Below are 24,671 nucleotides of genomic sequence, written 5' to 3'. Positions count from 1 at the left end.
ATCCATATACTTGTGAAGTTGGTTCTGTACTATTGGGAATGTGGGCTGGGTATACCGTCAGAGTTGAGATCAGGAACACTGCTGGTCAGGAACATAGTATTTCTAACAGAATGTATGCTTCTTCCGGATGGTAGAGAAAGTTCTGGGTGGGGGAAACAAATTCGCTTTGATAGTCACGCTTTTACATTTGCTGATATTACCTGTTCCTGACTTAACATTAGTCCCCTTTTCCAAAACAAAACACTACATTCTTTTCTATCCCAATGATAAGTCTTGATGAAATTTTCTTTTGGCAGTGCAGATCCTTGGGTACAGATAGTTTTACTGCACTGAGATAAAATATTATGAGTGTCTATGGTGTGTGACTCTTTTTATTCAGATATTATTTTTACTCCTTTAGTAAACAAAGGCACTCTAATAAAGGGCTGCTGGAACATGTTGGTATCAGTGCTTGAAAGTAATATTCTGCATTGTGAATTTCTACATCAATTGCAGCTAATCAATTGTCAAACAAGTTGTGAATAGAGATGAGACTTTGCAATAATAATCATCCTGATCCACATTCAGATATCTGTAGTTCAAGTGACAGTAATAGATATAGAATCAGAATCCTTTCTTTTATAAGTTGGGTATTGTGCAAGTGAAACATTTTTTTTAAAGAGTGCCATCTACTTCCTGCAGTAAATTTGATGTCAGATGAGGGGTTTTGTCTACGTACAGTGAAGAGTTTGAGCACTAGCTAACTATATTAATATTGCTTTCCATTGCTTGAAATATCTCTCCCCCCCATACCATGCACATGGCACTATCCTTTTGTACTATGATAATGTAACATTGGATTTTGGCTAACTTTCATCTGGACTGCACTTTTAATACCGTTGTCTTTTAGGGAGTAGCATTATAGCCTGTTGTTTGCAAAGCTCTAATATTTATTTTATTTTTTATTCTAATAGTGGTTGTGCTGTGGTGCTCGAGGACCCATCGACTGGGACCTAAATATTTACTTTAACTGTACAGATTTCAACCCAAGCAGAGAGCGATGTGGTGTTCCATTCTCTTGCTGTATAAAAGACCCTGCGGTATGAATAATGCATAAAATTTAAGCTTGTATGTTGATTATAACTGCGTTTAGTTGAATAGACTGCTTCCTTGAAGTGGGACACAACTAGAGACGATAAGTCTTTACGTGATTTAAGCTCTTGAACTCTAACTTTGAAAGTTGATCATGGGATATGAATAAGGCCATATCAAGTAGAAACAGAGTAGCCTGTTCTTGAGCCTGCTCCCCATTCTTAGGGTTATGGCTGACTTGCCCTGTCCCTATAATGGATCCCTTGCTGATTTGAAATCCATCTAGATCACCCCTAAGTGTACCCAAGAACTGTCCCCATAGCTCTGTCAAGGAACTCCAAAGACTCAGAACCCTCTGAGAGAAGAAATTTTTCATGCTCTGCTCTGTTTTGAATTAGCACCCCCTTTTTTTTTTGAGACTGTCTTCTGGTTCTGGACTCACTCAGGAGAAGAAACGTTTACTTTGTCTGGCCTATAAGAATTCTGTGTTTCAGTAAGATTGTCTCTCATTTTTAACTCCAATGAGTAGCATCCCAATCTGTTTAACGTTGTAGGGCATCTCCTCCTTACTCTGCATCATTCTCCACAACTGCTTTGAATTAAATAATCTTTCCTTAAACAGAAGGGCTAAAATTGTTCACAGTACTAGTTTCATTAGTGCTTTTTCAGCTGCAGTAAAATTTCCCTATCTTTATATTGCAATAAATGCCAGCATTCCACCAGCCTTTCCCAGTACCTGCTATACTTATGTATGCACTTTGTGGTTTTGTGCACAAGAATACCCAAATCCCTTTGTGCTGCAGCTTTTTGAAGTTTTACTCCATTGAATAATAGCCTATTTTTTTGTCCAAAATGAACAATCTTATTTTCTCATATTTGCCAACTTATTGCCACTCAGTTAACCTACAGCAGTTTGTATACTCACAACTTGTCATTCTACCCGTTTTTGTGTCATCTGTAAATTCGACTACCAAATATTTGCTTTCTTCAATTTATCAATATATTGTTATAAACTGACATGGTTCCAGCACTAATTTTGGTGGTACCCACTGGTCAAAGGTTGCCACCTTGAAAATGTCCCCCTTATTCCTATATGCTGCTTTCTGCCTGTTGACTCTATCCATGCCAGTATATTATCTCCAACACTATGGATGCTTTATCTTGTGACTTAACCAATGTGAAACACTTTGTTGAATGAGATTTCCAAGTCAAAAATCGGTACATCTACTGATTTCCCCTCTATTTGCTTCAGTTGAGACTTCCTCAAAAAAAAACTCTAATCAGACATGATTTTCCCATCACAGTGCCATGCTGACTGGTTGATTAGATTATGATATTCCATATACAAGACAAGATTTCTTTATAGTAGATGCTAAATTAGTCAGCCTATAGTTACCTTTTTTGTTTTGACTAGATGTGTTACATTGGCTGTTTTCCAGTGGGCTGGCACTTCTCCAGAATTTAAATATTTTTGGAAGATTATAACTAATCTTAGTAACCACTTCTAGGATTCTAGGATGCAAGTTCTTCAGTCCAGGTTCTTTTACCCCTTCAGTGGGCTAATACCAATTCTGTGGTGTTGATATTTAATTTTTCGCCATGGTACTATGAACATCCCATTAATCCCATCAGTATTAATGGGATGTTCATAGAATCTTCTGCCATTAAAGACTGATGTGAAATATCTGTTTAACTCTTTAGCTATTTCCTTGTTCCCCGTTACTATTCCCAGCTTCGTTCCCTAGCGGGCCAATGTTCACTTGGGCCCCTCTCTAGTAAGTTAAAATAAATTCTTATTGTCTGTTTTTATTTTTCTGTTACTTTTCCCTCAATTATTTTTCTCTTTAATTTATTCTGAGGTCATTTGTTAAACCTTCCTCCAAGAGAGCCTGTTGTTTGATTGACTTCATAATGTACTGCTAAAGACAACTATCCTGAATGCATTCAGTGCATTTGTTCTTGTATCTAACCTTTCCAAATTGATTAATCCAACTTGCATGAAGATTAATGTCTCCCATTATTAATGCACTATTCTTTTTACATGCCTCTATTTGTTAAATTATACCCTTTCACGCAGGGTAGTTATTGTTTGCTTCGACCAGTGTTTTCGTTCCCTTGCTCTTTAACTTTCACCGAAGTGGACTTCACATCTTCTGTGACTAGATTGTTTCTTACATCTGTACTTATTTCATCACTTATTAACATTGTTACCCCTCTACCTTTGATAGATGGCATGCCAGTTTTGTTTCACTGTTTTTAAAGATTCAATTTAAATAGCACCAATCAGCAACAAAATGTGAAACTTGTAAATTGATGAAGCCTTAACTGGTGCATGGCGGTCACCATCAAATATTAATAAGTGCTCTCCATATTTCAGAATTCAATTTCCTTGTCTTTTTATGTTAATGTGTGATGGGTTTTTTCATGGTAATAGAAATATTTAATTTGATGTAATCTGTTTATCTCTTAGCATGATTTCATGTTAGACAGTCCTTCTTGTGGAGGAATAGTGTGTTTGGCTAATCAACAAATAGGATGTTTTGCAAAGTTTGTGACCTATATATACTGCCTGAAGTTCTTTATTCCAGATATAGATAACCTCTGGCAGAATCCTCTACTGCTCACTTAACCCTTGTCATGTCCCACCAACCGTTAATCATGAAAAAGTGAAAGTATGAAATTCATGAGGAGTATATAGTAATTCTGAAAGGGTTGTGTGGCGACTCACCGTCTAGTCGGGCGAACCGGCTCGGCAGTCGGGTCGCGCGGCGTCGGAGCGACGAGGCCCAAGATGGCGGCGGGCCTCGTCTTTCCGAGCGACGGGGAGAACCCGCGCGCGGGAAAGTCCTGATGACGTAGGACTTAAGTCATTGCCGGTTTTTTGGGCGGGAGTTTTTCTCCCTTAAAGGGCCCGCACAAGGCGGGAAAATAAACCAGTTCTGTTTGGCAATCCTCCGAGTAGAGTCTTGTTTTATTCCGCGGTAGCAACCACTACATTGGTGACCCCGACGGTCCAAACGGCTTTTGGACCCGCGAAATGGACGACAGCGCAGCAGCCAACGCAGTGGCCCTCAAGCTGCCCACCTTTTGGACACTTCGGCCCAGCGTCTGGTTTGACCAGGCTGAAGCGCAATTCCACCTTCGGCAGATCACCTCCGACTCCACGAAGTACTACCATGTGGTTAGCTCTCTGGACCAGGAGACAGCCGCCCAGGTTGGAGACTTCATCCAGTCGCCTCCGGAGGAAGATAAGTACCCGGCTTTCAAAGATCTTTTGATCCGGACCTTCGGCCTCTCCCGTCGTGAGCGCGCCGCCCGCCTGCTTCATCTGGATGGCCTGGGGGACAGATCCCCATCCGCCCTAATGAATGAGATGCTGGCATTGGCCGAGGGACACAAGCCATGCCTGATGTTCGAACAGGCCTTCCTCGAACAGCTCCCCGATGACATCCACTTGTTGTTAGCTGACGCCGACTTCAGCAACCCCCGTGAGGTGGCCGCCCGGGCAGATGTCCTGTGGAGGGCCAAGCGCGAGAGCGGTTCGTCCGTCAGTCAAATCACCAGGCCGCGAGCCCAACGCCTGCCTCGCCCGGCCCCAGCAACCGAGCAGCCACGCCCCAGGAACGCAGACGACGACACGGGTGACCAGCTGTGCTTCTACCATCAGAGGTGGGGTGCGGAGGCCCGTCGATGCCGCCCACCCTGCAAGTTTCAGGGAAACGCCAGGGCCAGCCGCCGCTGATGGCTACGGCGGCTGGCCGCCGACAGAGCCTCCTCTTCGTTCAGGACAAGAAATCTGGACGGCATTTCCTCGTTGATACTGGAGCGGAGGTCAGTATTTTGCCCCCGACAGGCCGCGACACTCGTGACAGGCCACCAGGTCCTCTACTCAATGCCGCCAACGGTACAACGATACGGTCTTTCGGCACCCGTACGCTTCAATTACACTTTGGCGGCAGCCGTTTTACCTGGACCTTTACCCTTGCCACCGTCGCCCGACCACTCCTAGGCGCCGATTTCCTTCGGGCCCACAACCTGTTAGTCGACCTGCGAAGGAAGCGGTTAGTCCACTCTAGCACTCTCCGGACCTATCCCCTGGGAGAAATCAGCCCACCAGCCCCGCGCCTGGGCTCCATTACCCTTTCTGGCGACGATTTCGCCAAGCTCCTGGCCGAATTCCCATCGATTTTGGCACCTTCGTTTACAAATTCTCGGCCCGCACATGGGGTACGACACCACATCATTACCACAGGGCCACCCCTTCATGCCCGAGCACGACGATTACCTCCAGACAAGCTCCGCCTGGCAAAGGAAGAGTTCCATCACATGGAGGAGCTGGGGATTGTTCGCAGGTCAGACAGCCCCTGGGCCTCCCCCCTGCACATGGTCCCCAAAGCCACCGGGGGGTGGAGGCCCTGCGGCGACTACCGCAGGCTGAATGACGCCACCACCCCGGACCGCTATCCCATCCCTCACATCCAGGACTTCGCAGCGAACTTACACGGGGCCCGCATCTTTTCCAAAGTGGACCTCGTTAGGGGATACCACCAAATCCTGGTCCATCCGGATGACGTCCCCAAAACTGCGATTATCACCCCATTCGGCCTGTTCGAATTCCTTCGGATGCCGTTCGGCCTTAAGAACGCCGCGCAGACCTTCCAGCGGCTGATGGACGCGGTAGGCCGAGACCTGGACTTCGTGTTCATTTACTTGGACGACATACTGATCGCCAGCCGTAACCGCCAGGAACACCTTTCCCACCTCCGCCAGCTGTATTCCCGCCTCCGCGATTTCGGCCTCACGATTAACCCGTCCAAGTGCCAATTCGGACTTGACTCTATCGATTTCCTCGGCCACAAAATCACCAGCGACGGGGCAACACCCCTACCCGCCAAGGTGGATGCTATCCGCCATTTTGCCCGCCCCGACACAGTCAAAGGCCTACAGGAATTCCTTGGGATGGTCAACTTTTACCATCGTTTCATCCCTGCAGCAGCCCGTATCATGCGCCCTCTGTTCTCGCTGCTGGCTGGTAAGGGCAAGGACATCACCTGGACTGACGAGGCTGCGGCTGCTTTCGTTAAGGCCAAAGACGCCCTGGCAGACGCCACGATGCTGGTACACCCTAGGACTGACGTCCCGACTGCCCTCACGGTAGACGCGTCCAACACCGCGGTGGGTGGGGTACTGGAACAGCTACTCGAAGGCCGCTGGCAACCCTTGGCATTTTTCAGCAAACACCTTAGACCGCCCGAACTGAAGTACAGCGCTTTTGATCGGGAACTTCTACCGCTGTATCTGGCGGTCCGGCATTTCCGATACTTTCTAGAAGGCAGGCCTTTCACCGATCATAAGCCTCTGTCCTTTGCCTTCTCCAAAGTCTCCGATCCCTGGTCAGCTCGTCAGCAGAGACATTTATCCTACATTTCCGAGTTCACAACTGACATCCAACATGTCTCCGGAAAGGATAATGTCGTTGCTGATGCACTTTCCAGACCAACCATCCACAACCTATCCTTGGGTGTCGACTACACGGCCCTGGCTGACGCACAGCAAGCCGACGACGAACTGCCCAGCTACAGAACCGCAGTCTCGGGTCTGCAGCTCCGAGATTTCTTGGTTGGTCCAGGTCAGCGGACCCTACTTTGCGACGTTGCGACTGGTCAGCCCCGCCCTATTGTCCCTGCAGCCTGGCGGAGACGTGTTTTTGACTCGGTACATGGGTTGGCGCACCCATCCATCAGATCTACTGTCCGACTGGTCGCCAGCAAGTTTGTCTGGCACGGCCTGCGCAAACAGGTCAGTGAGTGGGCCAGGACTTGTCTGCACTGCCAGACGTCAAAAATCCAGCGACACACCAAGGTCCCACCACAGCAGTTCGAGCCTACCCGTAGGAGGTTCGACCACATACACGTCGACCTCGTGGGTCCTCTGCCGGTTTCAAGAGGAGCCCGGTACCTCCTTACCATCGTGGACCGGTTCACGAGGTGGCCTGAGGCAACCCCCCTGACTGACATCACAACTGATTCCTGCGCCCGAGCGCTGCTCACAACTTGGGTCTAACGTTTTGGCGTTCCGGCCCACATCACTTCAGACAGAGGCACCCAATTCACTTCCAGTCTCTGGGCTGCATTAGCGAACCTGCTAGGGACGCAGCTGCACACCACCACGGCCTACCATCCTCAATCAAACGGGTTGGTGGAACGTTTTCACCGCCATCTAAAATCGGCCTTGATGGCCCGCCTGAAGGGTCCTAACTGGGTTGACGAGCTGCCTTGGGTCCTGCTCGGCATACGCACTGCCCCCAAAGACGACCTCCGCACTTCGTCAGCTGAGCTTGTATACGGGGCGCCACTAGTTGTCCCCGGGGATTTCATACCTGCCCTTCAGGACCAAGGGGAACAACCCCCAGCAGTTCTACAAAGACTGCGCGAGAAGCTCGGCGCCTTGGCCCCAATTCCCACCTCATGGCACGGTGAAGCCCCATCCTGCCAGCCCAAGGAACTACGGGACTGTAAGTTTGTTTTCGTTCGCAGGGGCACACCTCGGGCGCCATTGCAACGACCATATGAGGGACCGTTCCGAGTCATACGGAATAACGGATCCACTTTTATTTTGGACATTGGAGGCAGGGAACAGGTTTTCACGGCAGACCGCCTCAAACCGGCCCATTTGGATCTGCAACAGCCTGTCGAGGTTGCCACGCCACGACGCAGAGGCCGCCCCCCTAAGCGGCAGCTGGCACAGCCCACGGACCTTGGGGACTGTCTCGCCGGTTCTGGGGGGGGTTGTGTGGCGACTCACTGTCTAGTCGGGCGAACCGGCTCTGCAGTCGGGTCGCGCGGCGTCGGAGCGACGAGGCCCAAGATGGCGGCGGGCCTCGTCTTTCCGAGCGACGGGGAGAACCCGCGCGAGGGAAAGTCCTGATGACGTAGGACTTACGTCATTGCCGGTTTTTTGGGCGGGAGTTTTTCTCCCTTAAAGGGCCCGCACAAGGCGGGAAAATAAACCAGTTCTGTTTGGCAATCCTCCGAGTAGAGTCTTGTTTTATTCCGCGGTAGCAACCGCTACAGTTGGAAATTTATTCTTAAGTGGCTACCAGTCATATTACTGGTGCTCAAGGACAATTTTTAAAGCAATTTTTATTTTGGCATTTCCATTAGAGCTCTGCTTGCAATTAATTACATTTGCCTTGTGCCTTTTTTGTATAAATGTTAAGTGTAAATAAGATTGTCAGGAAATTCTGGCAAAGCTGTCAAAGGTTGCAGTAAATTTTGGCATAACTTGAGTTGCGCCATTGCCGGAAATTCCACATTCAAATATTTGAGATTAATGCCATCATTTTATAGGAAAACTACATTCAACACTCTTTCGATGTGGTTTGGGCTACTATAATTATATTGTAGTCTGACTGTGCTGCTATGGTGAACTTATCACCAAGCTTTTAGAATAGATGTATCAAACTAGTCACTTTCAGGAATATCCCAGCTAAATATTTTGCTTTGATTACAAAATGTTACCTTTTTTTTGCAGGAGGATGTCATTAACACACAGTGTGGATATGATGTCAGGTTGAAAATGGTAAGTGTAAATAATTCATTCCTTGTTGAAGGGTTACAATTTGCTCTTTCTATTATTGTAGTTGAATAAACAACACCTCTTGATATTTGGAGAAGCTGATGTCTACATTGTTTTAGCTTCAGGAAGAACTTTTTGGACTCAGTACATAATGTATAAATATTCTTCAAAGCAATTCAGGTTTCATCCTCCTTTGCGGTTTTTCATTTCCTTAGTATTGGTGAAAGATTAACATTAAATCAAATGAGACTTCCTAGCTTTCTAATGAAATAAAGGGATTACATTGTGTCGAAAATATAATGTTTACAGTATTACTACACAAGATGTTTAAGAAATGACACATTTCAATGAAAAGTTTGTTTTGTTCTACATTATTTGTATAGTCATCTTAAAAAAAAGACTTTGAAACCTGAACTGTGGAAGTGCTCCTGTGAGTACAGGTTTTATTCCTTGTAAGCAAACTAGATAAATGAACAATCTGTAATTTGCACATCCATTATCCTTAAGAATGAGTCAGGTTATATCTCTAGTCCAGAGATTTACAAGGATGCTGCCTGGACCAGAGGGCCTGAGTTATGGGGAGACGTTGGCCAGGCTGGATCTTTATTCCTTGGAGTGTAGAAGAATGAGGGATGACCTCAAGTTTATAAGATCATGAGTGGTACGTATAAGGTAGATGGTAAAGGTCTTTTCTCCAGGGCTGGAGAGTCCATAACTAGAGGGCACAGATACAAGATGAGAGGGGAGAGATTTAAAAGACACCTGAGGGGTAATTTTACCCATAGGGTAGTGCATACCTGGAATGAGCCGCCAGAGGAAGTGGTCGAGGCGGGTACAGTTGCAACATTTGAGGCATTTGGATAGGTACATGGAGGGGAGGAGCTTGGGGTTATGGGCTGAATATGGGCAGCTGGGACTAGCAGAGAGGATGCTGTGGTTGGCATGGACCAGTTGAGCCAAAAGGCCTGTTTCGGTGCTATATTTTTATGACCCTATAGTTTCAAAATGCCTTTCGCATTGCTTTTAATCAAAAATCTGTGGTTATTTCCCAGGTGAGCCATCACAGGACAATTATGATTGGTATTACCAGTCTAGTGTTGAGTTCAAAGTATTATTGTATTGCACGTGCAACTAAAAATTAGATGGATGCTGACCAAGCTTTAATATTGAATTGTTCGTAGACTGTAGAGAGGAAATTTTGATAAATCCATGGAGTTGCAGATGCAAGAGCGGTCACAGTGCTCCAAATGACCATGTCCCAAACTCTTTCTATCTCAATGCTAGACTTCAGAAGAAATTAATAACAATTTGCATCATCCATTCTAATACGGAATAGAATTTTAAAGGAATGGATTTACAGTTGATTATGTCTCTTAGAAGTTTGAGTACAAGTGATAATCCAGAGAGCTGATCACTAAATTCTTGGTCAGTACTCCACTGCATTACTGAGTAGTGCAGCACTCAGAGCTCGTGTCTTTCAGACTGGATGTCAAACAGAGTTGATGTCCACTATTTCATAGGAGGTTTTAAAAAAAACACTCTTTGAAGAAGAGCAGGAGAATTTTCCCTGATATCATGGGCCAGTGTTTTTACTCATCATTGTTGCATTCTTTAGGTGTCTGGTCTGCACCTTGCCTGCCACTTTTCCTACATTATAACAGTGACTGTGCTTCAAAGGTTGCAAAGAACTTTTGAGACCTTCTGAAATGGGCATCGATGAAGAAGTAGAAATCTTTCCTTTTACAGTTTGGGAAAAAAAGAACAGAATGTTTTCCCAAGTACCTTTTACAATTTTATCTTATCATTAAAGGGGCCATATTTTGATAATGTAATTTTGCTATCTTTGAACAGTTTCCCTTGTTTAATAGTGATATATTACAATGTAAGATATCTTTATAAATGTCAGAATTAACAGTATGGCCATTCACAGTAATTGGATAGTATGATTATATTTTAATTATTAGAATTTGATCACGAGAAAAACGTTTCTTCAGTTTACTTTTTCTCCAGATTAAAAAAAAATTCTCATGGTATTGGTTTATTATTGTCAGTTGTACTGAGATACAGTGGGAAAAACTTGTCTTGCATGCCTTTCATACAGATCAATTTATTGCATAGTGTATTGAGGTAGTACAGGGTAAAAGCAGTAACAGAATACAGAGTAAAGTGTCACAGCTACAGAGGAAATGAAGTGCAGGTAGACAATAAGGTGTAAGGTCATAACAAGGTAGATTGTGAGGTCAAGAGTCCATCTCATTGTATAAGGGAACTGTTCAATAGTCTTATAACAGTGGGATAGAAGCTGTCCTTGAGCCTGGTGGTATGTGCCCTCAGGCTCCTGTATCTTCTGCCTGATGGGAGAGGGGAGAAGAGAAAATGAGGTCTTTGCCTATACCTCTCGCTGCCTTGGTGAAGCAGCCAGCATAATCAGAGTCCATGGAGGGGAGGCTGGTTTCCATGATGTGCTGGGCTGTGTCCACAACTCTGCAGTTTCTTGTGGTTCTGGCCCAGCAGTTGCCATACCAACCATGATGCATCTAGATAGGATGCTTTCTATGGTGCATCAATAAAAGTTGGTGAGCATTAAAGGGGACATGCCAAATTTCTTCTGCCTCTTGAGGGAGTAGAGGTGCTGGTGAGCTTTCTCGGCTGTGGCGTCTACGTGGTTGGACCAGGACAGGCTATTGGTGATGTTCACTTCAAGGAACTTGAAGCTCTCAGCACCATTGATGTAGACAGGTGCATGTGCACCGCCCCCTTTCCTGAAGTCAATGACCAGCTCTTTTGTTTTGCTGACATTGAGGGAAAGGTTGTTGTCATGACACCGTGTCACTTACCTCTCTATCTCCTTCCTGTACTCCAACTCATTATTTGAGATATGGCCCACTACGGTGGCATCACCTGCAAACTTGAAGTAATGAGTAGATCTGCAGAGCAGCTTGCAACAAGTCGTCTCATTTTATTCTCTTCTGCCATTGAAGTTGATCTTCTCCTAGGTGTTGTGTAGCTGCCTGTATGAAATTGCACGATTGAATGATTTTTCCTTTATAGGAAAATTGCCAAGTATCGGATGAGACCCTTAAACTTGTTTTAATAATCCCAGATCTTTCCAGTCAGCATTAGCTACAAACTTGGATCTCTATCAGCTGTATACACTAGCTTTTATCTTTCCTTCCACTGAAGGAATGTATCATGTTTTTTTAATAACACTTGCATGCAGTAAAATTCATTATACTAAATATGCAGCTGCAATTTGGAATAAAAGAAAACGTAAGTGCCAGCAGATGCATGTAAATTAGTGTACAATGTATTAGTATTTCAAATTTGATTTGAGGCATAAATATGAATCAAAGACTGTACAGTATGGCCTAAAACAAAATCACATCAGCAATGTGCAGAATTTATTGCATCGTGGTTCAGTCTTGAAGCTTTCGGTTTCAGTGTATTCGATCACTTGCCTCTATCTAAATTGTGACTCTGTAGGATCTTGCCTTGTTCAAAATGTGCCAGACATTCTCAGCAAAATTTCCTTAATTAATTTGTCTTTAAAATTGAACTATTTTAGAGAAGAAATTCCCCAATTTGTATCAAAACAATTTTTATTCTTGTACTTTAAAAGTCAGTGGCAGATGTGCTTCCAAGTCGTAAATGCCATTTACTAAAATTTAGTTACATATGTTGCTTATTTACTCGTGTCACACACATTCTATTAATTGTAGCTACATCATGAGAGAAAAGAGCCACAAGCACCAGAACTTCGGAAATAACGTAAATTTGTTTGTTTTTTTGGTGGGGGGGGGGGGGAGGGGTGGAAGATGAGAGAAAGAAGTAAAATAATTACATTCCAAAGGCAAATGGTTTAACTATCGATATTGGATTCTATTCTGGTGTGCACTTACTCTTCACTAATTTCCATTCCACAAACCTGTTCCTCAGTCATGACTTTTGAGTTGTCAACAATTTATATTAGGAAAGTGCTAAGGAATTTGAACCCCTGAAAACAAACAGGAAAGTCTATGTTCTGTTTATTGGGTCCTGGCTTGTTCCCTCCCTTTTCATTCCACTCTATTCACACATGTGGCGGGGGTATGCTGAGAGGATTTCGAAGGAAATTGATAACCCATTTTCAACATGCACAGAGTATGTAACAACATAAATGTTAATTGCAAAATTTACATTTTTTGATTCACTAATTACCTGAAATTATGTTCACGTTTTGAAGCTTCTATTCAGAATATCACAGACTTGCAGTTGCCGTAGTATGAATTATCAAATGTTGCCAATAGACTGAGGCTTTATTAGCTGTTTATGTGTGAGGGTGGATTTTATTGAAATTTAATGTAATGTTTATAGTGCTTTCTAATGTGCTCTATGCCAGCTGGCTAAATATCAATTATATAAAATAGTGCCATTTTTAGCTGTTAGAAATTGAGCAAAATGTATCGATTTAATTCTTTTCAATCTTATTCTAATTACCTGGGAAGTGGACTGTCATCAAAAGGCAATTGAGCTTTGGGGTGCATTGTAAAAGTCAGAAAATAAAATTCTTTATTGTTTTAGGAAATAGATCAACAAGATTATATTTATACCAAAGGATGTGTTGGGCAGTTTGAGAAGTGGCTGCAGGAAAACTTAATTGTGGTTGCTGGAATCTTCATTGCTATTGCTTTATTGCAGGTAAGCAAATAAAATAGAAAATACCAAATCCAAAAGAAATTTGTTATGGAAAAATGAGGGACAAAAGAATAGAACCAGTTATCTAGCATTGCAGGAAAATGTCAGCTTATAATTTTGACAGTATGAGGGTGTTTTCAGCATTTGTTTTTCCATCTTTGTGTACATAAATTTGGATATCTTTATGTATCATAGAATGTTGGTCAAATCATTGTTTTTTAGTCTTAATAGAATCACAGATGTGTTTAAAATTCATAAGTTTATTTCCTTTTTTTTCAGATATTTGGAATTTGCCTGGCACAGAATCTGGTCACTGATATTAAAGCTGTCAAAGCCAATTGGTAAAATTTCACTGAAAGTTAATTATGTTTGACAGAACTGTTGAAAGCACATTTGTAAAAAGCACATTGGATGAATGTCACCTGTAGAGTATTTGTTAATCTCTTAATGCTACAAGACCTGTGGATATAAACCATGTGGCTGCTATTAAGCAGTTGGATTTTTACAATGACAGTAAGTAAGCAAAATTAAGTTTATGATTTTAACTAAATTGTTCAAGTTCCCTTTAATGGATATTTCAAAAAGTTGCTTGTCATTGGTGTAAAGACTACCACAAATTAAGTTTGTTACTGTTAAAGATTGTGTGGTTTAAATGTTTTCTAAGGGGAGGAAAAATGATTTGCTACATCTGCTGACCCACTTGAAAATAACTAAATTTTGGGCTATTAAATAGTCCAGTCCTGATGACATTGCAGAAACTTTGAAGTCTTTGTTATATTAGTATTTTAAAAAAAAGACAATAATTAGTCTATGCAGATCTAAAGGATTAGATTAATGGAATGCAGATTGACAATAGTTTATATGTTATTCAAACAGTGAACGTAAAAGGCAACACTTTTTTAAACTGTGCCTCTTTGTTATAGAAAAAAATGAGTGGTTTATCATGACAATGCTCCAGCTTAGATTATTACAGATGTTTTTTATTATTTCAAGTTCTGACATAATTTGCATATTGGGAAGAAAGACTGAGAAAGTTGAGTGTCAAGTGCTTGTTAGAATAGATATATAGGTGGTAAATATGTAAATGTATCTTTGTTTCTTTAAATAACATTAACACATTGTTTGCACTAAAATGCCATTTAAATTGGTGGTGCAAACTGATCTACTCAGGAATTTTACCGTGAATTATTTAGCATGGTATTGAACACTACACTGTTGTGTTTAGTCTCCCAAGACTGCAAAGTGATGAATCTACAAACGCCTTTTGGTCTGCTGCTACTTTGAACAACTGATCTTTTAAATCGCAAGAAAACTTCTTGTTGCTGCCACTAGAAGTTTTCAGTTTTGGTATATAAGGCCAGAATTTGGTTAAGCTATGACTATTTTCTAAATTTCTCCTGAGTAAATGTTGGAAAGCTAAATCTGTTTAAAAAGCTTGGGGGTGTGTGGGGGGTGGTTGTTGGTGTGGGCAGGTGTTGAAGAAGTATTAATAGGGCATGAAGAAAATGTGTGTCTTTGACTATTTTGCTGTTGTTTTATTCCTTTATGCATGAAAGTTAATGTTTTTATCCATCAAACTATTCATGCACATTGGTCACAACGTGTTTAAGATAACTATCGCCTCCATGCACCTAACATCTTCAGTATAAATTTAAAACCTAGCCAGATTTGGCATTAATACAGGAAATTTGCCCTGTCTGCTGTTTTTTGACAAAGGAAATTGAGTAATTTGGGTGTACCTCAACCTCCTGTAAATCATTTGTATATGCATTTCCTCAATCCTTTGTGCTGAGAGTTAAAATAATGTTATGCCATTGCTGTTGTTTCAGCATGTTTATAAGGTCTTTAGATCATATTTGTATATCATATTTGTTTTGCTTTCACATGATCAGTCCCATTGCATCCTATGTTTAAGGATAATTTCTACATTGTTTGGTGATACACATTTCAGTCATTATGCAGTCCAGTAAAGAAATTAAATCCAATTAACTTAGTCTAAATGTAAATACAATATTTCAAAAAACACTTTGATACATGATTTTACTTTGCTATAAATTATTATTCTGACATGAAGTAAAAAATGCACTGTTGCATCCACCATACATTTCCTGTTGTTATTTAAGATTTGTTTAAAGCTTGTTATAGCTGACTTCTAAAATTAGTCATGTAAATTCATATTAAATTTTTTCAAGAATAGTAGTGTTAGGCATTATAAGTGGAAATACATTTTTGCCAATGCATTTCAGTTTTTGAACCGAGTTGTGTCATTTTTAAGGTATTTCTACTTTACAACCACTGTTTAAAAGGCTTTTTATGATGGTAAATGTTCAGTTTTGTATGCATCACAGCAATATTGCAAGAAATCTGTGGTGCTGGACTACCACAAAGTCAGACCAAAAACATTCTCCTTGCTATTCTGTGGCAAAATATTGCCATTACTCTTTTGCAAGATTAGTCCACATACTTGCACTTTTCACAATCATCGTAGAATGTAATCTGACTGGATGTTAATAGTGTTAATGCAGTTTGGTAGAGCTGCCTCAGAGTTCCATTGGAATATTGCATAGCTGCATTTCTAAGCAGCAAACTGCTATATGCAGTCTGTTTTTTCTCTACAAACTTGTTTTCATTGTACATTCTAATTGGTACGAGTCAAAAAATTGGTAGTCTGAGTGAACCCAGTTTATCATGGCCTTAGAATGGTAGTTTTTTATGTGTGCCACTTTGGGATAATGAAATGTTTTCATAACTAGCAGAGGACTTTGTAAACTTCGGTTCAGTTGTAGTCAGTAAACAGAATCCAATGCAGTTGTAATCTTTTTATTGCTATTTGCTTTGGGCATTTCCATGTGATGTACAATAATTAAACATTTTGCTCAAAGTGATGGCTCAATTTTGATGCTTTTAGAAAATTTCTAATAATTTGGTCATACTACAAGATTTTGGTCTGTTCTCTCACAGAAATTAATTCTGTAACCAATGTTCATGTTGTCCGTTCTTATTTTGTGTGAAGCGTCTGGATAAATTGTTCCAAAGTTTGTCTGGTTTGAGTAGATCCCAAAGTGTGATTTACAAAAAAGCTGTGTTATGTTGTTTTTGCACAGTATTAAAGTTTCAGAAAATCATAGTTGTAAACATGCATTGTACATTATTTGTGTGATCATTGAGATTTCAGGATTACAATAAAGTGGTCATAATTTACTTTGTCTTATTGGCAACCAACCTATTTGTCTTTTGTTGATGTGTCTGGTTAAACTTAAAATATGGGCATAAAGGTGGTTAAAGCATGGTTTTGAGAGATATAAATGAAAGAACTTTCAGCTTAATATTGATTTCCTTTTGTAATTTCTCATTAGAAAATAAAAATATTTCTCAAGCAATTTGAAATGATTCCACAGTACTGTACATATTGACGATGTCAATTAAATTCTGTTGCATTTGACAATTGCCCATTTTAAAAATGGTTTGACATTAATTTGCAAACTTTGCTTTTTTTGCTGCACCAAGGTCAAATCTGAGCCTTTTGTATGGACTAATTACAAACAAAAAATAATGCCTGCAATCATTTATCAGTAAATGTGTTTGAACAGTCTATTAGCTGGCCTTCCTGGATTAGTTATACTATTCAAGTTTGATTTGACTTTGTGACTGTAATCACTGAAGTCATGGTTGGTCTCTATGTTTTATCTTTTCTCTGCCGTGACATTGCTTCTCTAACTAATACCTGGTGTTTTATACTCGAGTATTTTTAAGCCATTTCCTGTGTCCATAGTGGTAAACTTTTGTTCACAGTATTTAACATTTTATTTTTTGGAAACTTCGGCACATTGGATTACAAGCTTTTTGCAGTTTACTTGAAATATATCCTCTGAAAACGCATCTTTCCCATTTGAATTCATGCTGCTGTTAGTACTGTTTGCTATATTGTGGAAATAAACCTCAAATTTGCTTCTGATAATTGATTTCAGAAAAATAACTGGGAAATCCATCCTTTATATGGACTAAACAAAAATTGAATGTGCACTTACTTGAATTAATATTTTTTGGAAAATCCAACTGTATTAACAATCACAAACACTCAGCAATCAATTGCAAATAACAATGAAAATGTTGTTAAAGGTTATGGGCATGCAGTTTGATGTTTGTGAAATATTGCTCTAGTGAAAGTCAAAATTTTATTGGAATTTCTTTGTTTAATAATTCGCCTTTCAGTATACTTGTATATAGAAGATGCAAAAAAGGATAATTGGATGAGGTATTTCCTAAAGGGACAGATTGTTTTGACATTTGCCATTGAAACTGAAGCCTTGGACTATGCAGATGAATTGTAAGCTTGTGAATAACTGAGATTTGGGAAGGTAAATCTGATGGGCTTCATCCTCGGATCTTAAAAGAAGTGATTAGCAAAATAATTGCATTGGTTTTAATTTTCCAAAGTTCTGTAGATTATGGAAAGGTTAATTTAATTTGAAAATAACAATTCCATAATAATAAAATTCCCAGAATCAAAAAGGGAGGGAGACAAAGTGGGTAACTGCAGGGCAGTTCACTTAACCTTATATGGAAAATGTTGGAAGTATTATTAAAGCTATTAAAGCAGGGCATTTAAAAATAACAATTAAGGTAATCAGGCAAGGTAAGTATAGCTTTGTGAAACCAAAACTCTCCGACCAATTTATTATATTTCTATTAAGAAAAAGCTGCGACTGGTGGGAAACCAATGGATGTAAAGTGCTAAAATTTCCAGAAGGAATTTGATAAAGTGCCCCATCGAAGGTTATTGTAGAAAGTGAAACCTCATTCAGAAGTTGGTACTGTATTAGCATGGATAGAAAATCAGACTGCTAACAGGAAATGAAGAGTAGATATTAAGTTATTTTTCTGGTGAGCAAGATGTATTCAGTGGTGAACCACAGGGATCGGTACTGGGCTTCATGATTTAAATGGATAAAGGTATCAAAAGTATGATTACTAACGTGGTTATTGATACCAAGATAGTTGGGAAAATAAGTTGTGAAGTTGACATAAGAGTGCTACAAAGGGATCTAGATTGGCTCGACCTTTTCCCAATCACTTAAGATTATATTGGAAAAGCCAAAATTGCACATTTTTGGCAGCAAAAGTAAAGAGGCATATTGGCTGAATATTGAAAGATTGCAAGAGTTTCAGACCTCCTTTCTGCATGTGGTTTGCTTTGCCTTGAGAAATGTCTTTTGGGTAGGCACTTTGTTTGGTCAGCCTTCTGTGCCCAAAATGGGTTAGTGTGGGTGCCATGAATGTAGAGTTTGGGTAGCAGAACAGTCTGGTCAGTTTGTTTGAGTATGTCTGGTTTCACCAAAGTAGTGGTTTTGGATTCATTTGGTTGCAGAAGTTGTAAGCCAACTGATTATAAATCTATTAAAGGGAAATCGTCTATATCGATTGTGTACACATGTGCTAGATCAGCTGGAAGAATAATTAAATTGTGCCCATGGTATTCTTCTGAGCTGGAAATTTTCTGTGGTGAGTAAATTTATTTGGGATTGTATGGCTCAGGAAATTCAGCAAGTGAAGAAAGATGAGAAGGATTGAATCCATGATGTAAGTGCTTTTACAATACTGTTTGCAAACAATGAAAAATGTTTTGACCAGACCTGCTAAACAGTCAAGTAAACTACCTCTGTCTCCCCTCCACTATCCACCAGACAGACCTCTTCTCAGCCTAGGCTTGCTCCCAACTCAGCTGTGGTCTTACACTCCACCAAATATCCATTCAGGTTTCTACACTGCTTATGATGTTCGTCATTTTTGTGCCATCGTTAGAATTAGATAAAATTATATAAATCCTCCAATTAACACTTTAGTTATACTTAAAAATTTTTAGGGTGTAGTGTAGGAAATAAAATCTTGCAATTAAAAATTGCAGGATGCTGAGGAGCACATTTATCCAGGTTTCTCCAGCCTCAACCTGCATTTACTTCTACCTGACAAAACATTGATTACAGCATGGAAACAGGCCTTTCTGCCCTCCAAGCTCATGCTAAGCATTAACCACCTGTTTTCACTAATCCTACCACTGATCCCCTTTCTTTATTCTCCCCACATTCCCATCAACCCCCCTCCCCCCCCACCCCACCAGACTTTACTAGTCACCTAACACCAGGGGTAATCTACAGTGGCCAATTAACCTACCAACCCATACAACTTTTGGGATGCTGGAGGAAACCTGAGCATCTGGAGGAAACCCATGTGGACACCAGGAGAATGTGCAAACCATGCAGACAGCACCTGAGGTCAGGATTGAGCCTGGGTCTCCGTTAGGCAGTGGCTCTACTAGCACCACTGAGCTGCTTGTTATGGAACTAAGCGAAGCAAATTCGGAATAACATTTGTTATGCCTTTTCTCAATGTATAAACTTAACAGATGTAACTTAAGCAATATTTGATACATTCTTGCTATCTCGACAGAAGAGGGAGACATTTTACATCCAGTTTTAAGCAATGTACACACCACAAAAACTGGCAAGTTGATAGAAATCCAGATTATGTTCTCAGAGCATATACTTGATGAATAAACGTAAATTAGCCACACACAGAAAATGAATACTTGGATACTTTGAGCAAGTTGTTTTCTGAAATTCAAAATCTTTCAAAGCAAAACTAAGACGTGGTTAAGTCAGGCTATAGTGATAATCGGGCCCCAATGATTTATCATTCCCATATTATAAACATCAAAACTTCAAGGCCAAAAATATTTAGCTTTCAGAAGATAATTTTAACAAATATATTGGTAAAAATTAAGCGACTGTACCAAGTAGAAGAGCTGTCTGTTGTAACATTGTTTTGCTATTGAGGCTTAGTAATTGTAACACAAAACGAAGCTGCAATTCTGCCACTTGTGAAAAGGTATATTTCTAGAGATATTTACATCAGGATATTTTGTCCAAGACTGATGTATCTTAGAATGTCAGTAGGAGATAGAAATCTGCATAATTTTGCTGATACTACAATAGTGAGTGGCATTACTATCAGTGTGGATGGAAGCATGGGAATACTAGCTAATGGAAGTTCACCCACCATGGAAGTATTATGGAGGTAATGCATACAATGTAGAGGTATCTTTAAGAACTGCACATCAAATCATTTGAATTTGATACATTGCTGTGTCATAGCTGTTGAGATTTTACAATAAAACTCAAATCCACTGTCTGATAGTTTGAAAATCCTAATGTTTTGGCATCTAGCTCACTGGGTGCTGATTCCTGCACTCTCTTGAAACTAGTGTCCTGTTTCCCATGTTCCTTTTAAACTTGCCAGGTTCACTGGAAAATTTGTACTACTGTGTAGCATCTTTGTATATAAAATAAAAGTGGACCAGAAGTGTGTTGGTGCATTAATTGGAATAACATCCAGTAGTCTGGAAGAATCTGCCAGTCCAGCACCACCAAAGTCTGGACTGGACTGGATTAAGAGTGTTGTTGTATTGCCACCTTAAAATGTTTTGTTGTTCTGTTATTTACTTTTGTATATTGGCAGGGCATTTAAGGTATTGCTTTGGGGGGTGGGTGGGGAGGAGAATAGCAGGACAGTGAACTGGTTGAAGGAAATAGAAAGTAGGGTTCTCTAATTACTGCAGTAATGATACCAGATATGTTGGCAAGCTTGAGTGATCTGAGCAGACTCAGCTGTTTGGCTGACTTTAGTATGACTGGAACTATTCCTGAATGCACTATATTGCTAAAGTCCAAGAGGAGGTGACAGGAGGGAAAAATGAGGCCATACACCAAGGAGAAAGGTTGTTACAATTATTCGTGGTAGCTTTTGAGACATATGAGACATTGCTAAATCTACAAGCAGCATGAACAACAGCTGAAGTCTTGTACAAGGCAGTGATAACCTTGAGCATGTATTTTAATCCAGCATTGTCAGAGATTTTCAGGATCTACAGGTTTGGCACATGCAGAGAAAATAATTGGAAATAGGCTAAAGCCACTGGCAAAGTGATGCAACTTCCACCCCATTTTAAATTCTATATTGCAGGATCAAATGGTTTGCAAAATGACCCATGAGAAAATTCAGGCATAAAAGGATCATTTAATGCATTGCATCTGGTACTCAATGTGGTTTCCTCTGCATTGAAGTAAGCAAATGGAGGTTGGGTGACTACCTTGCAGAACACCTCCATTCAGTCCACAAGGGTAATCTTGAGCTCCAAGTTGCCTGTCACTTTAATTCTTCCCACTCCCATTCTGACCTTGTGTCTTCAACCTGCATTGTCCCAACAATGCCCAGAGGAAGCTTGAGGAACAGCACCTCATCTTTTGCCTGAGTACATTGCACTAAACAGGACTCGGATGAAGTTGTTAAATTCAATACTATTCTCTTGTTTACCCTTCCCCTACAGACATTTTGTTTTCATCGGGTTTTGAGGGAACTCAATGTATGTAAGAATAATGCCTGTCTCCAGAGGTAAAATTACATAAACAGGAGTTGAATCCTAGAATTTGGAAACCTGTGAGGTACTTTGAAGGTAGGTAGAAACTAGTTCCCTTGTCTACTAATCAGAATCTTTCAACGGTTTACATTCAAAGACTAAGTTTTGAACTCTGCAAGCAGCAGTTGATTAAATATTTTTAATCATAACCCGTTCAGTAACAATATTTAGGGATACACAAGAAACTGCAGATCTGGAATCTGGAGTTAAAAAAAACGATGCTGGAAAACTCAGTGGGTCGAGCAGTATCAGTGGAGGGAAATGAAGTTGACATTTCGGGTTGAGATGCTTCATCTGGACTGAAAGAGGGGAGATAGCCACTATAAAAGGGTGAGGGGAAGGGGTGGAGCAGGAGCTGGCAAGTGATGGGTGGATCCAGATGTAGAGGGGTTAATGGGCAGATGGAGAAGGGGAGAGTGGAAATAGTGATAGGTGGAGGCAACAAAGGGCTGAAAATGGAATCTGAGAGGAAGGTGGAGCACGGAATCTCAGGGAGGTGGGGAGGGCAGATGGGAACAATGGGAGAGGGGAACTGGTGGGAGGAATGTGTGGGTGGTTGGCAGATGGAGAAGGTGGAGGAAAGGAAAGAGGGTGATGGGGGCAGGGGCGAGTGTAGGAGGAACTGGGTAAATCAGGAGAAGAGAGAAAAAGGACAGTGGTGGAGGAGTTTACCCGAAATTGGAGAATTCATTGTTCATGCTGTTGGCTTGTAGAGTAGCTATGTGGAATATGGGATGCTGTTCCTCTATTTTGCATTTAGCCTCACCCTGGCAGTGGAGGAGGCTGAAGACAGAACAGTTGGGAGAATGAGGAGGAGAATTAAAAGGGTTAGCAACTGGGAGCTCCAAACAGCCATGGCGGATAGAATGAAAGTTCTTGGCAAAGCAGTCACCCAGTTTGCACTTGGTTTCCCCAGCGTAGAGGAGGCTACGGTGGGAGCTCTGGATGCAATCAACAAGGCTGGAGGATTTGCATGTGAATGTCTGCCTCACTTGGAAGGGCTGTTTTGGGCCCTGGATGTTGGTGAGGGAGGAGATCTAGGGACAGGTGTTACACCTATGGTTACAGGGGAAGGTGCCTGGGGAGGGATGAGTGGACAAGGGAGTTGTGGAGACCCTGATCCCTGCAGAAAGTGGTAGGGAGGGGAAGATGTGGCTGGTGGTGGGATCACATTATGGCTGACAGAAGTGAAGAATATTGTGCTGGATGTGTAGGCGGTGGGGTGGTAGGTGAGAACCAGATACGTTCTCTTATGTGGTATCCCATGGCATAAAATCTGTTCATTATCTTTTATGCAATAGAACAAAGGCTTTTGTCTAAGTTCTGGATTTGTTCAAGATGCAGCTCAGTTAATTTTAAAATGAGAAAGTCAAGGAACTAATCTTGCTGCCATATTCAATCCAGAAAACTGCTAGAAACTTACATGGTGAGGCTCAGTAATCTTGAAAATGTGACAATAAAAGGTGAGGGGAAAATCAGGGCCCAGCTGAGCTGGGTGGTTCATAAGTTTTCCTTCTGGGTTCTGTGTATCTGGTGCACCAACAGGAGCAGGAGTCTGTATGTGGAGTGGCATTCATTGCCATGCAGCCCACACCTGAATGCCATATCTGGGATCTTTGTCCATGTGTGGTTTGTGCTGTCAGTAGTGGAAGTAGGAAATGATGCTGTATTTGAGGCCTGTTTTGGTATCACCCAAAGGGTACCTGCCTGGGCATGAAGCGGCCAGTGGAATTTGTTGCGATTAAACCTCCCTTGTACATGTCACCTCTAGGAATATATTTGGGGTGTTGAGCCCAGGGAGAAATGGATAATTATATTCCTGGACTCTTGTAATCCTTCCCCCACCCCGTCACCTCCAACACTATAAACTACTGACTTGTTGATGCAGTCTCCCTGAAATGACTACCTCTCTACTCCACCCACTCCTATCAATCGACCCCTGACCAACTTGATGTCCCAGTCATCTCTGGCTCAGCTCAACAACTAACCCTCTCCCACCACTCCCTGTTTGTTCATTCCTGTGCTCCATTTCCCCCATGGTTTCCAAACCACTTCACCCACCAACTTAACAGATTCCTTTGTGAGCTCCCCAATGTCAAAGGAAAGACCTTCTGAAAGGCCAATAAGGCTTGTTCATAGTGCTTAATGTCTTGGGCCAAAGGCACCATTAAATTTATACCAGGAAGAAGATAATGGGATAAAACATTTTGTTTTTCAGCTGCAGGTCAACTGTTTAATGGCCCCTCAATTCTGGACCATTGAGACTAAGAAGGGAAGAATGCAAATTTTTTAAAAAGAAATTTCATGACTGTGGCAAATGATCACTGAAAAATTTTCTTCAATAGAAGTGATTGAAGACGAAGCATCTCCATTCATGGCCTGAGTTGTACAACAAATCTGGCTGAAAGCTTTTATGCATGGTTTTATTGATGTGGGTGAATTTAATCCAGGTGAATATGCTAATTACCAAGTTTGCAGGAAGGTGCTTAGACCAGGGATGGAAGGAGGAGGTCAAGTAGCAGGTGAAAAAGAGGGAGCTTTATTGGTTTGAAAGAGGGGATCTGAGGGAGGCAAATATTTGTGTGCATGTGTTAATGTTCAGACAGCAGATCCTGGTCTCCAATCTGCCACCAGGCCAAGACCTCATTCAATGGTAATCTCACAATAAAAGTAATCATGTGCAGACATTTTCCATTCCTTAATCTGAAGTTCTGGACAGGAAGGTCAGAACCCTTGTGGACACCCCTGAAAGCTGTAGTGCTATAGCCTGGGAATTCAAATGTTTTGACATTGACATAATGGACAAGAGGTGATGCCAAACATATGGTGGTGGGTATGCCACCTGCTGGAAGGACAAACTGGAAAATGAACACTG

The 24,671-nt window shown here is 41.4% G+C and overlaps 1 protein-coding gene across 4 annotated transcripts in view; it reads left to right on the top strand.

Moving 5' to 3' along the window:
• Positions 1-24,671, top strand: part of LOC127569290 (tetraspanin-17) — a 73,724-nt gene that overhangs the window by 17,685 nt on the left and 31,368 nt on the right. Inside the window, exons 5-9 of one of the 4 annotated variants that reach the window (XM_052013790.1) lie at positions 954-1,079; positions 8,605-8,652; positions 13,210-13,326; positions 13,603-13,664; positions 14,549-16,539. In XM_052013790.1, coding sequence (XP_051869750.1) covers positions 954-1,079; positions 8,605-8,652; positions 13,210-13,326; positions 13,603-13,664; positions 14,549-14,615 — 420 coding nt within the window. In that variant the 3' untranslated portion in view covers positions 14,616-16,539. Of the gene's footprint in view, positions 1-953; positions 1,080-8,604; positions 8,653-13,209; positions 13,327-13,602; positions 13,837-14,548; positions 16,540-24,671 lie in introns of those variants that run through there. The other 3 variants (XM_052013792.1, XM_052013791.1, XM_052013793.1) reach the window with 3 other exon arrangements.

This window comes from Pristis pectinata, chromosome 4, assembly GCF_009764475.1.
Source record: "Pristis pectinata isolate sPriPec2 chromosome 4, sPriPec2.1.pri, whole genome shotgun sequence".
Taxonomy (NCBI): Eukaryota; Metazoa; Chordata; class Chondrichthyes; order Rhinopristiformes; family Pristidae; genus Pristis; species Pristis pectinata.
The sequence above is the reverse complement of the archived record's forward strand: the minus strand, read 5'-3'. Positions and strand labels throughout refer to the sequence as shown.